The 14,725-nt window shown below is 48.9% G+C and overlaps 1 protein-coding gene across 3 annotated transcripts; it reads left to right on the top strand.

Moving 5' to 3' along the window:
- On the top strand, positions 1-7,406 carry RETREG2 (reticulophagy regulator family member 2). Of its 3 annotated transcripts, XR_003793873.1 has the most exons (10): positions 1-402; positions 687-793; positions 1,518-1,548; positions 1,909-2,044; positions 2,451-2,535; positions 2,835-2,978; positions 3,141-3,235; positions 3,390-3,525; positions 3,778-6,718; positions 6,824-7,406. XR_003793873.1 is itself a non-coding variant. In XM_029224797.1 (9 exons), exons 1-9 carry the CDS (start codon positions 122-124, stop codon positions 4,389-4,391), a joined length of 1,629 nt encoding a protein of 542 aa, XP_029080630.1. In that variant the 5' UTR covers positions 1-121; the 3' UTR covers positions 4,392-7,406. The 3 variants fall into 3 exon arrangements, 2 of the variants coding, with proteins under 2 accessions (XP_029080630.1, XP_029080632.1); XM_029224797.1 differs by having other exon boundaries at positions 3,778-7,406; XM_029224799.1 differs by lacking the exon at positions 1-402 and having other exon boundaries at positions 751-793; positions 1,997-2,044; positions 3,778-7,406.
- The last annotated feature ends 7,319 nt before the right edge of the window (positions 7,407-14,725 follow it).

The following is a 14,725-nucleotide window of genomic DNA, read 5'->3' as shown; positions in this document are numbered from 1 at the left end:
GCCCGTCCGCGGCCTCAGCGGCCTTCTCCGCTGCGTGCGCCCCCTTCCGCCTGACGCGCCCCCGGCGGCGGCCGCGCAGCCCTGGCTCCTCGCGGGCTCGGGCGGCGGCTGCGGCGGGGCCATGGCGAGTGGCGGTGGCGGTGGCGCTGGTAACACCGGCGCAGGTGGGGGCTCGGGGCTGGGCCTGAGCCTCGGCCTGGGCCTGAGCCTAGGCATGGGTGAGGCCACCGGCGAGGCGGAGGAGGAGGCTGCCACGGCCGAGGCGGTGGGACGCCTGGCCACGGCTCTGTGGCTGCGGCTCCGCGGCTGGGAGGCGGTGCTGGCGGCAGCGCAGCGGCTGCTGGTGTGGGAGAAGCCGCTGCACAGCCTGGTCACGGCGGCCGCGCTCAACGGCCTCTTCTGGTAAGGGCCGCGGAGGAGGGGGGCGGGGCCGGGCTGCGCGGTAGAGCGGGGGCGGGAGAGCCCGGATTCCTCTTTCTGGGGAAGATGCTTGTCCTGGGGGACTGACCCATCAGCTGTTTTGTAAAGGTCGTCGTCCGCCTGGGTTGCCCCATTTCTCTGTCTTCGGGTGTCGAGTTAGGCCTGGAGGTTCCCATTCCCCCATCAGTGGGCGCTTTTCCGCCTTTGCGATGGATGTGGGAGCCTCTCTCACCCACTCACCGCTGAGCTGCCTGTCTCTCCCTAAGGTTGCTGTCTTCTTCCTCCCTACGGCCCTTCTTCCTACTCAGCATCTCACTTTTGGCCTATTTTCTGTTGGATCTCTGGCAGCCTCGCTTCCTCCCTGACATCTCAGGTGAGTGTTACTTCATTCATTCAGCAAGCCCTGTTGAGCACTTGCTTTGTGCCTGACTCACCTGGCTGGGTTGAATGGTGAGGAGAGCGTACAGCAGGCCACCTGCCTCCCAAAGCACAACTGCTTCCCCAGATGGGAAATATAATTTCCCCTTTCTCAAAATTAATGTTATTGTGTGTAGTAGTTAAGACGGCGGACTCTGCAGCCAGATGGCCTGGGTTCCATTGCCTGCTCTCCCATTTACCCTGTATGTGACCTTGGAAAAGTCACTTGATCTCCGATTTGCGTTTGCCTGTTTCCTCAACTATAAAACAGGGACTGTAAAACTTATTTCGTAAGGAGGTGGAGAATAAAGAAGTGAACTCACTTTATGTGCCTGTGGTAGGGCTTCATATATGATAGGAACTATAGGAGCATTAGCTCTTCCTGTGTTTTTTGTTGTCCACATACTCACTTAATTGACATGTTGGAGTAACTAGGTGCCAGACAGTGTGTGAGTTGTTTGGGGTGTAAACGTGAATAAGATGTCGTTCCCATTGTGGAAAAAGGTAAAGTCTAAAGAAGGAGACAGACATACAAACGACAATAACAATGTAATACTTCCTGCAAATGGCATTTCAAAAAAGCACTCTGGGACTGCAAAGGAAGGGCAGCTGTTTCTGGCTTAGGGAGTGTTTCCCAGAGCTCTACACCTCAGTAACTTGTTTTCCTTCTCTCTCTAAAGCATCATCCCCAGAGGAGCCACACTCTGACAGGTGAGTGCAGGCCACCCCTTGAAGACAAATGCCCAATCCCTGTCTTGCTTTCGTGCCAGTGTCTCACCGCCACAGTGTATAGCAGTACTGCAGCTTCTGCAGGCACAGGCCCCAGCATAGTGAATGCACTGGTAACAAACTTGGTCCCAGGTTCTTGCGTAGGTGTTTGTGTGCCTGCTCCTTTCAGGGCAAAGGGTTGGGAGCTCTGGGCTTTGTTCCCCAGGACCCAGACGGCCTCCCTCTGGGAGGTGGGGTTGTCCACTTCCTTAGACTAAAGAGTTCATTGACATTCTCAGAGGGATTTGAGTGCCTAGGAAGCTGGTGTCTGAGGCCTCCAGGGGTCGTGTCATGTCTCCCCAGTGAGGGTGCGGGGTCAGGCGCCCGGCCGCACCTGCTCAGTGTGCCCGAGTTGTGCAGATACCTGGCTGAGAGCTGGCTCACCTTCCAGATTCACCTGCAGGAGCTGCTGCAGTACAAGAGGCAGAATCCAGCTCAGGTAACCCCCCCCACATCACACAACAGTTCTCTACGCTGTGGAGAAATAGAGGCGGGGGTGGGGAGGAGTGACTCGAACTCCCCAGCTGGAGACTGAAGGATAAGGCCTGGTGCCTTCTTGAGGCAAGATGTACAGCTAGTAGTCTGGTACAGGAGGCAGAATAAGCTTCTGCCATTCTGACACGGTTTCTTGCCGAGAGAGACCAGTTTGAATTATAGGTGTTTGGCAATGTTTGTTGCAAACTTCCTAGTTGGTGGTCCTGGGCATCCACTTGACTAAACTGGATCACCGCATTCCTAGAGGGCGTTCGCCTCGCTCCAGCAGCTGAGCAGTAATATTTCTTACCCAGATCAGTGGAACGCATGCCTCAGCCTACAGTTCTTAGACCCTGTGCTCTCCCTTGCAGTTCTGTGCTCGCGTCTGCTCTGGCTGTGCTGTGCTGGCTGTGCTGGGGCACTATGTTCCGGGGATTATGATTTCCTACATTGTCTGTGAGTAGGGTCTGGCCTCTCCCCTTTCCAAAGCCCTGTCTTTGTTTTCTTTCCATGGGCTGACCCAGGGGTGGATGGTACACTGCCCAGTTACCCATTTACAGAGACCTCCAGGGGATGCTGTAGTATTAGTAACAGTGGAATAGTCATCTGGGGAGGGCAGTGGATGTGGGAAGAAGTTGGAACAGCCTCAGGAAGGGACTTTGTCTTCCTTCAGCCTTTTCTGTTTAAGCATCAGTTGAATGAGGGCCCTTGGGAAATAGGCTTAGGGATCTCTGAGTGGACACTCTAACCCCCAGTGCTGAGTATCCTGCTGTGGCCCCTGGTGGTTTATCATGAACTCATCCAGAGGATGTACACTCGTCTGGAGCCCCTGCTCATGCAGCTGGACTACAGCATGAAGGCGGAAGCTGATGCCCTGCATCACAAACACGACAAGAGGAGTAAGGGGATCCCATGACCCAGAAAGGGGGGGGATGGGGGAGGACCTTGGCCTGTAGCTTGTGAAATGCCCTGGGATTTAGATACTTTCCATACCTTTGGCAGTGTTTGTCCCCCACCACTGTTGCTGCTTGGTCACTGCCCAGCTGTTCTTGGTTCTCTAGAGCGGCAGGGGAAGAATGCACCCCCCGGAGGTGATGAGCCACTGGCGGAGACAGAGAGTGAGAGCGAGGCAGAACTGGCTGGCTTCTCCCCAGTGGTGAGGTCCAAGGGAGGTGGGCTGGGGGAGAATTGCTCTGCTTTAGAGCAGCCACCTCTCCACGGGGTGGGGGTTGGTGGTGGGACAGGGATGCTCCTGGAAAATGGGCTCTCTTAGCCCCTTGCCTGTGACATTGATCCTGGTTCTCCTGCAGGTGGATGTGAAGAAAACAGCACTGGCTTTGGCCATTACAGACTCAGAGCTGTCAGATGAGGAGGCTTCTATTTTGGAAAGTGGTGGCTTCTCTGTATCCCGGGCGACGACTCCACAGCTAACTGACGTGTCGGAGGGTATGGTTCTTTGTCCCCTCCAAGCTTCCTGTTCCCTGTCGTGGGATGCTGGCTGTGCTCTCTGGCAGTTGCCCCCATAAGTGTTTTCTGTGGGGAGCTGATCCTCTAGTTCTACTCCAAACCCCTGAAAGACCCTAATGCCTAAGGCCTGGCCCAGCCTTCCATGTCTTGAGCTCTCAACCTTGAGCTGATTGGCCTGTTGCAGCTGCTCAGCACAGCAGGCCCATTCCTGGCCCTTTGTTTTCTGCCCAGATTTGGACCAGCAGAGCCTGCCAAGTGAGCCAGAGGAGGCCCTGAGTCGGGAGCTGGGGGAGGGAGAGGAGACAGACCTGGCCCCTCCCGAAGACCTGCTGGGCTCCCCTCAGGCCCTCTCAAGGCAAGACTTGGACTTGGAGGAGGAAGAAGATGTGGCATCCAAGGAAACCTTGCTTCGGCTCTCATCCCCCCTTCACTTTGTGAACACGCACTTCAATGGGGCGGGGTCTCCCACAGATGGAGTGATGCTCTCCCCTGGAGGACCAGTGGAGACACTGAGCCCAGAGGCAGTGAGTGGTGATCTCATCACTCCACCTAGTGCCCTGTCACCCCTACTTTGCCTTGCTGAAAATGACCCGGCCCCTTCCCCCTCAGTACTCCCGCCTCTTCCCCAGGACTCACCCCAGCCCCTGCCTGCCCCCGAGGAAGAAGAGGCACTCGCCACTGAGGACTTCGAATTGCTGGATCAGGGGGAGCTGGAGCAGCTGAATGCAGAGCTGGGGTTGGGGCCAGAGACATTCCCAGAGCCCGCTGATGCTCCCCCCCTAGGGCCCAATACCCCGTCTCTGGTACAGTCAGCCCAAGAGGCTCAGGCCATGGCAGAGCCATGAACCCCAGGGGAAGGAGTTGCAGGCACAGTAGGGCTTCTTGGCTAGGGATGTCACTGTTTCCTCCTTTCCCTACTGCCCTGGGGAGGAGCAATATGTGGGGAAGCTGGCTATCAGATGGAGCCAGTCCGCCCTCTGCCTGCCTGCCTGCCTGCCTGCTGTCCTGGGCCTGGTACAGTACCTGGGATTGGTTTTAAGCTTGTAAATAATTTTACATTTGGGTTAGTGGATGTGAACAGGGCTAGAAGAGTCCTTCCCACTTGCTTCCCTGCCTCAACTCTAGTCTCATTCCACGATGCCCCAAGCCCTGGTGGTCTGTCCCTTTCTTTTTCCTCCTATCCTCAGGGACCTGTGCTGCTCTGTCCTCGTGTCCCACTTGGTTGTTTAGTTCAGGCACTTTATCATTTTTCTCTCTCTCCTGTGCCACGCTCCTCTCTGCTTTATTTCCCTGCTGTGTCCTGTCCTTAGCAGCTCAATCCCCACTCTTTGCCAGCTCCTCCTTCCCAGCAGGCCCCGGCGAAGCTTTAGGGAGGCTCCTGTCTGGGAGGTGCAGACGAAGCCCGGGGTGGTGGGTCAGGTCAGTAGTTATGCACTTAGTCGCTGTAGCCCGTGTATCTTCCACTGCACCCTTGCCCTGGTTCATCCCAGCCTTTCCCAATGCAGGATGGGAGCAGGGATCCCACAGCACATGCGCCAGCACTACGTTAGTGAGCAGGAGCTCCGTCTTGTGGGGCGAGGGGCTTTCTTACTATCTTAGGGAGGAATAAGGAGACCTGCTTCTCTGGGCCATGGTCCAAGTGTGGTGGGACCCCCTACTAGGGTCAGGAAGTGGACAGTAACATCTGTGCAGGTGTTGACTGGAACAATAAAGTATTGATGGCTAGAACTGCTGCTGCCTGCCTGCCTGCCTCACTGTGAGCTATCGCCCTCACTCTGTGCTCTGCCCTTATTTCGTTGTCCCCCACCTCGCTCCTGGCTGTTTGTTTACCTTCGTGCAAAACAAGGCAAGAAGCAAGGATTTACCCTGACAGACGTAAGTAACCTGCCCTTAGCCATGTTCTCTGATGCTGTGATATGCTTGGTGAGATTGAGCACGTCCAAATAAATTGTATGCAGGAGGAAATTGCTTTGGCTTCCCAGTCAGCAGAAATTTGGGACCGTAACAGTTGTTTTCTAGTGTTGCCCACAACCTTAACACTGTCTTCTCAAGAAGCCCTTACTCGTCTACATGCTGACAATTAACTCCTTCGGTCCTCATTTATCTATCCTGGGAGAACCAAACAAGCGGGACCTATACCTGTATTAAAAGTGATTCCAGGCCCAGGAACATTAAAGAAATGGTGTCTAGTGCTAATTGAATGCAAGATATGTGCTTGGCACTCCTCTAGGTGATTTATATTAACTCGTTTTTCCCTCATGACCCTGAGATAATAGATACTGTTATTTCATTTTACAGATGTTGACTTTCACAAGGCCACGGCCTTAGTACGTGGTGGAGCCAGAATCCAAACCCAAGCAGTTTGGCTCCAGCAATCACCCTGGAACAGGAAGCCCCTGTCCATTAGTAGGGCGCAAATGGGAAGATGCTCAGGGCGTGGGAATGATAGAGCACCAATCTGCATACTATCTCAGCTTCACAAAGAGTGGTCTCTTAACAATCCTTGCTCTTTGGGGGAGAACAACGTTAAAGGAAAGCCCAGAACTGGGCAGGTGGCCTTTTTTATGAGTTCACATCCTCGGCCTTCAGCTGGAGACACCATATGGCAATGCTACCTGGCTTTTTGAGGCTGACTTCTGTGCTGCATCTCTCTTAAGTGTGTGAGAAATTTTTCTTTTCCATTTGTTTTACATTTGCCTGAAAGACTCAGGGTTTTAATGGCCCTCCCTGTCTTTTGTCACTGAAGGCATAAGAACTTGTAATCATTGAGAAATTTCTGAAGAGAATGAGAAAACAGTTATAATCATCAAACAGGCAATTCAGGAAAAGTAGAATTAATCAGAAAAACAATGGCTGCCGTCTGCCCCACCCATAAACTATTTCCTTGTTAAACTTGCAGCTTGAAGATAGAGACAGAAGCCTGTAGTTGGGTCAAAACATTAACCATATGTTTGGAGTTCCATGAGAGTCCATTCTTGACACTTGCCTTGGTCTGATGGTTGCTATATGTTTGTCTACAAGTTTTTATTATCAGGTGTCCTGGCCACTTCCTGCCCCATGATGAAAGAGACAAGAAGCAAGCTTTTCATATGAGTGAAAGAAAAATGAGCAGAAATGTGAAACCTACAGTTAGGCTAAAGAAAAAAATGAAGTACAGGCTGGGGGAAAAAGGGTTGGTTACATGTTTATGTTTGCAGGGGGAGGGCAGTGCACTTCAGTTAACTACACATTCAAACAGCTAACAGTGTAATGTTGCTGCTCCTAAACTTAATTTTAGGCTGCATTACTGGAAAGAATATAATACCGAGAGGGTACTGTGCACAAGTTAGACTACTTCCAGAGGATGGCTTGCTATGCTTGTGGACAAGTTGGCAAATAGCAGAGTGCCAGAAGAGGATCACCAGAGATGAAGGCTGAAAATGTCATCACGTGGAGCATATGGGGAACTGTGAAGTAACAACGTTCAAGCCAAGAAGGGAATGCTGAAGTAAGTCACGTTAGCTGCCGTCAAACTTTGCAGGGTTATCTGTAGTACTGCAGAGGGCAGAAATTAAATCTTTGAGAAGAGTTTGATTAATAATAGTGTAGGCAGAATTTGTTTTTCTGGTCAGAGATTTTGCAAAACAGATTTAAATGATCTTTAAAAGTACAAAGATCGGGCTTCCCTGGTGGTGCAGTGGTTGAGAGTTCGCCTGCCGATGCAGGGGACATGTGCCCCGGTCTGGGAAGATCCCACATGCCGCGGAGCGGCTGGGCCAGTGAGCCATGGCCGCTGAGCCTGCGCTTCCAGAGCCTGTGCTCCGCAATGGGAGAGACCACAACAGTGAGAGGCCCGCGTACCCCCCCAAAAAAAAAAAAAAGTACAAAGATCAAGGACAGAGTATAAGAATTTTCCATCATGCAAGGCCAGTATATCACCATGTTGTTTTGCTTTTTGTGTCCAACTAAAGTCTCTTGGACTTCCTCCTCCTGCTCCCTTAAATGTTGGTTTTTCACTGCGTCTATCACTGGCTCACTTTTTCCTTGCAGTCTGCCTGGGCAATTTCACTTGTTCACCCATTCAGTTTCCACTCATATGCTGATGACTTCTAAATCTTAGCTCCTTTCCCAGAACTTCCGACTAAGCATCTCTCCACTTGAATGTCCCACGAGCACCTTCTGCTCAACATAACAAAAACTGAACCTATGCTCTTTCCACTCTGCGTTCCACCCCACTACTCCCCTACACAGATAGGCTTTTTCTGTATTTACTATCATGCTTGTCGTCACCACCAACTCGGAAGGTCTGCTTTTCTCTCATCCCACACCGAGAGTTGGGTGTGGAGTTGCTGCTAATTGGGTGTCCTAATTATTTCTTGATTCAGCCCCCTCACAGCCCTGATTCACAACCTCCTCATCTCTCGCTTGGCCCAATGCAACAGTTTCCCTGCCCACACTCTTGACCCCCACCGAAATTTATGCCCAATAAAGTAGCTAAATAAGTTAAAAATACAAATTGGATGAGCTTTCTGCTATTTAATAGTAATCAAGGCTCTCCTCCTACAAGGTATCATTCAAGCTCCCTGATATGGTTAACAAGCCTTCTGAGGGACTTCCCTGGTGGCTCAGTGGGTAAGACTCTGCGCTCCCAATGCAGGGGGCCCGGTTTTTTGTTTTTTGTTTTTTTTGCGGTATGCGGGCCTCTCACCGTCGTGGCCTCTCCCGTTGCGGAGCACAGGCTCCGGACGCGCAGGCCCAGCGGCCATGGCTTACGGGCCCAGCCGCTCCGCGGCATGTCGGATCCTCCCGGACCGGGGCACGAACCCGTGTACCCTACATCGGCAGGCGGACTCTCAACCACTGCGCCACCAGGGAAGCCCAGGGGGCCCAGTTTCGATCCCTGGCCTGGGAACTAGATCCCACGTGCATGCCGCAACTACGAGTTCGCATGCCACAACGAATACCCGACGCAACCAAATAAATATTTTTAAAAAATAATTTCAATTTATGAAAAAAAAAAGTCTTCTGAGATCTGCCCTTGCCCTGTCTTGCTCTTTACACTACAGCATCAACCCGAGACAGATTCTTTCCTTGGCTCAGCTGCACTGCCCTCCTCCACCCCTGCTCTACACCCACACCCCTCATCCCTCCAGTTGCTAAACATTTCACTTGTCTTTTAAGATGTACTTCAGACCACGTTCCATTTTCGAAGCCTTCCCTGATGTTCCACATCACCCACCCCGCCCCCCATAGCAGACCTGCTCTCCTAGTTCTCCCTCAGTGTACTGCTGTTTTTCCACAGATCACGTAGAATCTTCATATGAGTACGGTGTATGGAGTACAGAGGTGTATGTGTTTATGGATAGATAGCTGTTGACAAGAGGCCTCAGTTCCTCATCACACTGACCTCTTCCTATGGCTGCTTGAGTGTCATCACGACATGACAGCTTCCTTCCCTAGAGCAAGTGGTCCAAGAGAGCAAGAAGAAAGCCATAGTGCTTTTTATGACCTAGTGTCAAAAGTCACACTCCATCACTTTCACTGTATTCTATACATTAGAAGCAAGTCACTGAGTCCAGCCCAAGCTCTTTAAGGGAAAAGTAGAAAAAAAATTGTGGACTTTTTTTTTTGGCTGCACCGCTTGTGGATCTTACTTCCCTGACCAGGAATTGAACCCGGGTCATGGCAGTGAAACCACTAGTTCTAACCACTAGACCACCAGGGAGTTCTCTTGTGGACATATTTTAAAACCACGACACCAAGCTTATCTGGAAATTATATTCAAGAATTTGGACTGGCAATCTACCCATTATAAAAAAGAAAGACAATGTATCAACACATGGAAAATGAACAAATTTAGTAATAATGAATAATATACACAGTTAAACAACTAACAATACACATGTTAGATTATTTAGTATATGTTAGTCGTAGGTCTAAGTGCTTTACATGTATCATTTTTGTAATCTTCACCATCATGCTTGGATGTAGGACCCCTTCCCCATTTTACAGATGAGGAAACTGAGGCTTAGTGAGGTAAAATGGCTTGCCCAAAGTGTGAGGGCTTCTCATTGCAATGGCTTCTCTTGTTGAGGAGCACAGGCTCTAGGTGTGCAGGCTTCAGTAGTTGTGGCATGTGGGCTTCAGTAGTTGTGGCTCACGGGCTCTAGAGCACAGGCTCAGTAGTTTTGGCCCACGGGCTTAGTTGCTCTGCGGCATGTGGGATCTTCCCGGACCAGGGCTCGAACCCGTCCGTGTCCCGTGTTGGCAGGCGGATTCCTAGCCACTGCGCCACCAGGGAAGCCCCTTGAGCCAGATAATTATTTTTTGGTGGTGATAGGGGCTGTCCTGTTCATTGTCGAATGTTTAGCTGCATCATCCTTGGCCTCCACCCATTAGATGCCAGTAGCACCCTCTCCCCCACTATCCCCTTACCCCTCTGGACATTGAACAACTGTGGGGTAGAGGCCATAAGTTATTCACCTCTATGTCCAGGGCCTAGTATAACATCTGATAAGACTTGGTCAATATTTAGTGGGTTGAATCAGATACATGTGAAATCACTGTGTAACCTATAAAATCATGTGAATTTGAACTATGTGCCTAAACTAGGTCTATAATTAATCCACAGGAGAGCTAGGGCACTTCAGGACAAGTGACTGAATATTGTCACAAAGATTGTATATCACGTACCTGAGAAAGCAAGGCAGACCTCAGTGAAGGCAGAGCCATGCTGGTCTCTCCTGGGGTCTGAAGTCAGTTCCAATCAAAGAGCTTCCACACCTGGTTATTTAAATAGTCATATTTAGATATTTAAATAGTACCTTGCTCTGAAAGGGTGTTTGATTATTGATAACCCATGGAGAGATTTGGGATTTTCCACACTCTGAGAAAACCACCACTTAAGATTCTTCTTTTCAGTTGCTGAGGAGGTTATGGAGTCGATTTGGGGGAGGCAATGTTGTATAATGAAAGAACACGGGACTTAAGGCAATGCACAAACCTGGGTCCAGATCCCATCTCCAAAAGCAAGTAACTTCATCTCTCTCAATCTCAGTCTTCTTATCTTCAAAAGGGGAATACATAATATCCACTTCAAAAGGTTTTCATGGGGGATTAAATAAACTAAGAGATGAGTAACAGTAGGACAGGACAGTTAGCAAAATGGTTTTCCTTTCCCTTTCAGTATGCACTGTTTCTCTAAGAGTCATTTGAGGAGGAGGAAAACCACGAAACTAAACAGATACCATTAAACTAAAATTTGAGTAGAATTGGGCCCAAGACATCCTTGCTGGCATCCTCACGTTGACCTTGTCTGCTTTAAACCAGCTGAAGCTGAGATAAGAGGTGTCTGGCCATGCCTGCACCTGCTGATTTGTAGAGGAGCCCATTTCTCCTTTTCCTGTGGGAGGCTGCAGCTCAGCTTCCCACAGCTGAAGCACAAAGCTGCTTAGCAGGTCTGCGTGTGCTTTGTTGGTCTACAATCAAAGAGACTTAAGCAATGCTCAATTGCTAGTTGATATCTTCTGACACAGCTTGTTCAACGTGGAAAGTGTTACCGGATTTCTCTCAATGTTCTCCTTTACTCCCTTATTCGGAAGCAAGGAACCTACGTCCACACTATGTAGCAGGAGGCAGTGGCTTTGGTCTGTTCATCATCCTTTCAAATCTTGGGAAGCTCCTAGGCTGCTGATTAGCATGGACTTAACCTACCTATAGGTAGGTTAATCTGGACTATAGCCTACCAGTCAGGACTATAACCTACCAGTCAGGTAGGTTATAGCTTAATCTGGACTATAACCTACCAGTCAGGAAAAGTTTTGCCTGAGACAAGGGAAACTGTGAGGGCTTCATTCTCTCTTGTGGCCTTTGGGGTCTCTGACAGTTAAAACATTCTGGCTTATGCTCAAGAGAGAACTTCCAAGATTATATTTTTAGGGTTCTCTAAGCTTTTGGTTATCTGAGCATTTGTGGAGTGGGAGCAGGGAAAGAGGCAGTGTTTCTCTTTGTTTAGTCTGTTCCACACAAGGTTCCAAAAAATTGGAAGCCTACCACTCTAAAGCCATGAATGTAGAGAAGAAAAAAATGAATAAATAAAATTCTTAAAATGAAATGATTATAGTTTGACATGAAAAAAATATTTAAAATCAGACAGCTATATATTAAAACAAAAGGATTTATAAAGCCCTGGAAGTAATTTAAAATTAAAAGCAAGTAAACAAAAATAAAGATAAAAACAAGTTTACAGAATATTAATGTGCAGAATATAATATCACTGTATCAGGAGTCTTTGCAGAGCTGTGAGGGGAGGATCTCTAAAGTTGATTGGGAAACTCAGTGATCATTCCACTGCTACCACCAGAGCCACCATCATATGTTGATGATACACCAGCAAAAAGTTCCATCTGGGTGAATCAAATGTTCACTTTTATTAAGGTGAGCTGCCACAACAGGTGCATCACAAAGGAAGCTTTGGGTTGCAAAATGTAGGAAACAGTGCTAACAAGGACATTTCCTCTCTTACATAACAAGAAGCCAGATGTGGTATCCCCGGGTTGGTTAATTTATCAGTGACCCTGGATCTTTTCCATCTTTCTTCTCTGCCATCTTCAGCATGTTGGCTCTGCTTGGCTCCACTCACGGTCACAAAACAGCTGCCTGAGTGCTAGATGTCACAGGTAATGTCCAGAGCAGAAATATTATAAATTCTCATCCAAATAGACTATATGCACATATAAATCATTCATGAGGGAACTGATAAAGAATACAAAAAATTGGTTCTCTGAGTGTTTTCAGGAAAAAAATGTATACATATCAGAATGAAAAAAATTACTAGGGTAGATATTAAACTGATTAACATTACACAGGGCTAAAAAATAACAACTTTTAGGGCTTCCCTGGTGGCGCAGTGGTTGAGAGTCCGCCTGCCGATGCAGGGGACACGGGTTTGTGCCCCGGTCCGGGAAGATCCCACATGCCGCGGAGTGGCTGGGCCCGTGAGCCATGACCGCTGAGCCTGCGCGTCCGGAGCCTGTGCTCCACAACGGGAGAGGCCACAACAGTGAGAGGCCCGCGTACCGCAAAAATAAATAAATAAAAATAAATTAAAAATAACTTTTAGGTTAATGTTTCTTCAAGGCTATACAAGAAAAACACCTCATCAATTTCTACAGGTTAATGTTACAGAACTGTAACCTCTGTGCTTTTATCAGTAGTGGATTGTTAATCAAATATACTGTGACAACAGTTATATTCCCAGGAGTATCAGATGAAGGTCAAGTTGGATTCTTAGGAAAACTCCAGTATTATATTAAAAAAAGAATGATCATCATTTTTTGTCTTTTTTATTTTTTAAAAGTCTTTATCTTTTTAGTTCTAACTTATTTATTTATTTGGCCACGTGGCTTGTGGGATCTTAGTTTGGGCCCTCGGCAGTGAAAGCCCAGAGTCTTGACCACTGGACCGCCAGAGAATTCCCCATTTTTGTCTTCTTTAAAGTTTGGGATAAATTTTTCTTTCACATACAAGTTGTTTTACATGCCTCAACAAAGGGGAAGTTTTGTTGGCTTAGAGAATTTGGGTTTTTTCCCAAACTGAAGGTTGTATCCCCTTAATGGGATGGTGGATGGAAATCAAGGTAGTGTATGGCAACCAGCATTTTAAAAAAATGAAATATAATAGAATATCAAAGTGTATCAAAAATAATAAGGTTGGGCTTCCCTGGTGGCGCAGTGGTTAAGAATCCGCCTGCCAATGCAGGGGACACGGGTTCAAGCCCTGGTCCGGGAAGATCCCACATGCCGCGGAGCAACTAAGCCCGTGCACCACAACTACTGAGCCTGCACTCTAGAGCACACGAGCCACAACTACTGAGCCTGCGTGCTACAACTACTGAAGCCTGTGTGCCTAGAGCCCGTGCTCTGCAACAAGAGAAGCCACCGCAATGAGAAGCTGCGCACCACGACAAAGAGTAGCCCCTGCTCACCGCAACTAGAGAAAGCCTGCGTGCAGCAACGAAGACCCAATGCAGGCATAAATAAATAAATAAATAAATAAACAAACAATAAATTTATTTAAAAAAAAATAAGGTCAATTCCCTGGTGGCACAGAGGTTAAGAATCCGCCTGCCAATGCAGGGTACACAGGTTCAAGCCCTGGTCCATGAAGATCCCACATGCTGCGGAGCAACTAAGCCCGTGCGCCACAACTACTGAGCCTGTGCTCTAGAGCCCGCGAGCCACAACTACTGAAGTCCTTGCGCCTAGAGCCCGTGCTCCGCAACAAGAGAAGCCACCTCAATGAGAAGCCCACGCACCGCAAGGAAGGGTAGCCCCGCTTGCCACAACTAAAGAAAGCCTGAGCCCAGCAACAAAGACCCAACACAGCCAAAAATAAATAATAGATAAATTAATTTAAAAAAAAATAGGGCTTCCCTGGTGGCGAAGTGGTTGAGAGTCCGCCTGCCGATGCAGGGGATGCGGATTCGTGCCCCGGTCCGGGAAGATCCCACATGCCACGGAGAGGCTGGGCCCGTGAGCCATGGTCGCTGAGCCTGCGCGTCCGGAGCCTGTGCTCCGCAACGGGAGAGGCCACAACAGTGAGAGGCTCGTGTACCGCAAAAAAGAAAAAAAAAAAAAGTCAGGTGTCAGGCATGTATGTGTGTGTTTGTGTGTGTGTGTGTGTGTGTGTGTGTGTGTGTGTGTGTTGGGTTATAAAATGTATTTCCTATTGTGAGTAATCGTTAAAAAGTTTGAAAAACATTGACTTAGACCATTTAAGACTCATCCTAGGAGCTGCAAAGGGACCTATGCAAAAAACAACTACTTGGAAAAAGATGATTAAAATCAGAGTTTTGTCCTCAAGGAGGGAGCTGGGGAATGGCTATTGGGTAGAGTGGGCTACAATCGAAGACTGACCAGGTGGTGCTTGGTCCTGTTTTTCTCATCCTCCGACCTCCCGAGCTAAGAGACATGCCTTACACCATTCTGGCTGCTGTGTGCCTTTAAGTGACCCACCACCTGCTTCATTACTTCAAGCTCAGGACAGCCCAAATACCATAAAAGTCATCCTTTATTTCCTTTTGTGACACTAGTTGTCCCCCAAATATCTGTTCTCCTTCACTGACATAATAATTGAAATTTTATCTGGACACATAGCCACCCAGCTAAAGACTACATTTCCCAGCTTCCCTGAAGTTGGG

Source organism: Monodon monoceros, unplaced genomic scaffold, assembly GCF_005190385.1.
Source record: "Monodon monoceros isolate NGI ecotype Baffin Bay Population unplaced genomic scaffold, NGI_Narwhal_1 Super_Scaffold_16, whole genome shotgun sequence".
NCBI classification, from domain to species: Eukaryota; Metazoa; Chordata; class Mammalia; order Artiodactyla; family Monodontidae; genus Monodon; species Monodon monoceros.
The sequence above is the reverse complement of the archived record's forward strand: the minus strand, read 5'-3'. Positions and strand labels throughout refer to the sequence as shown.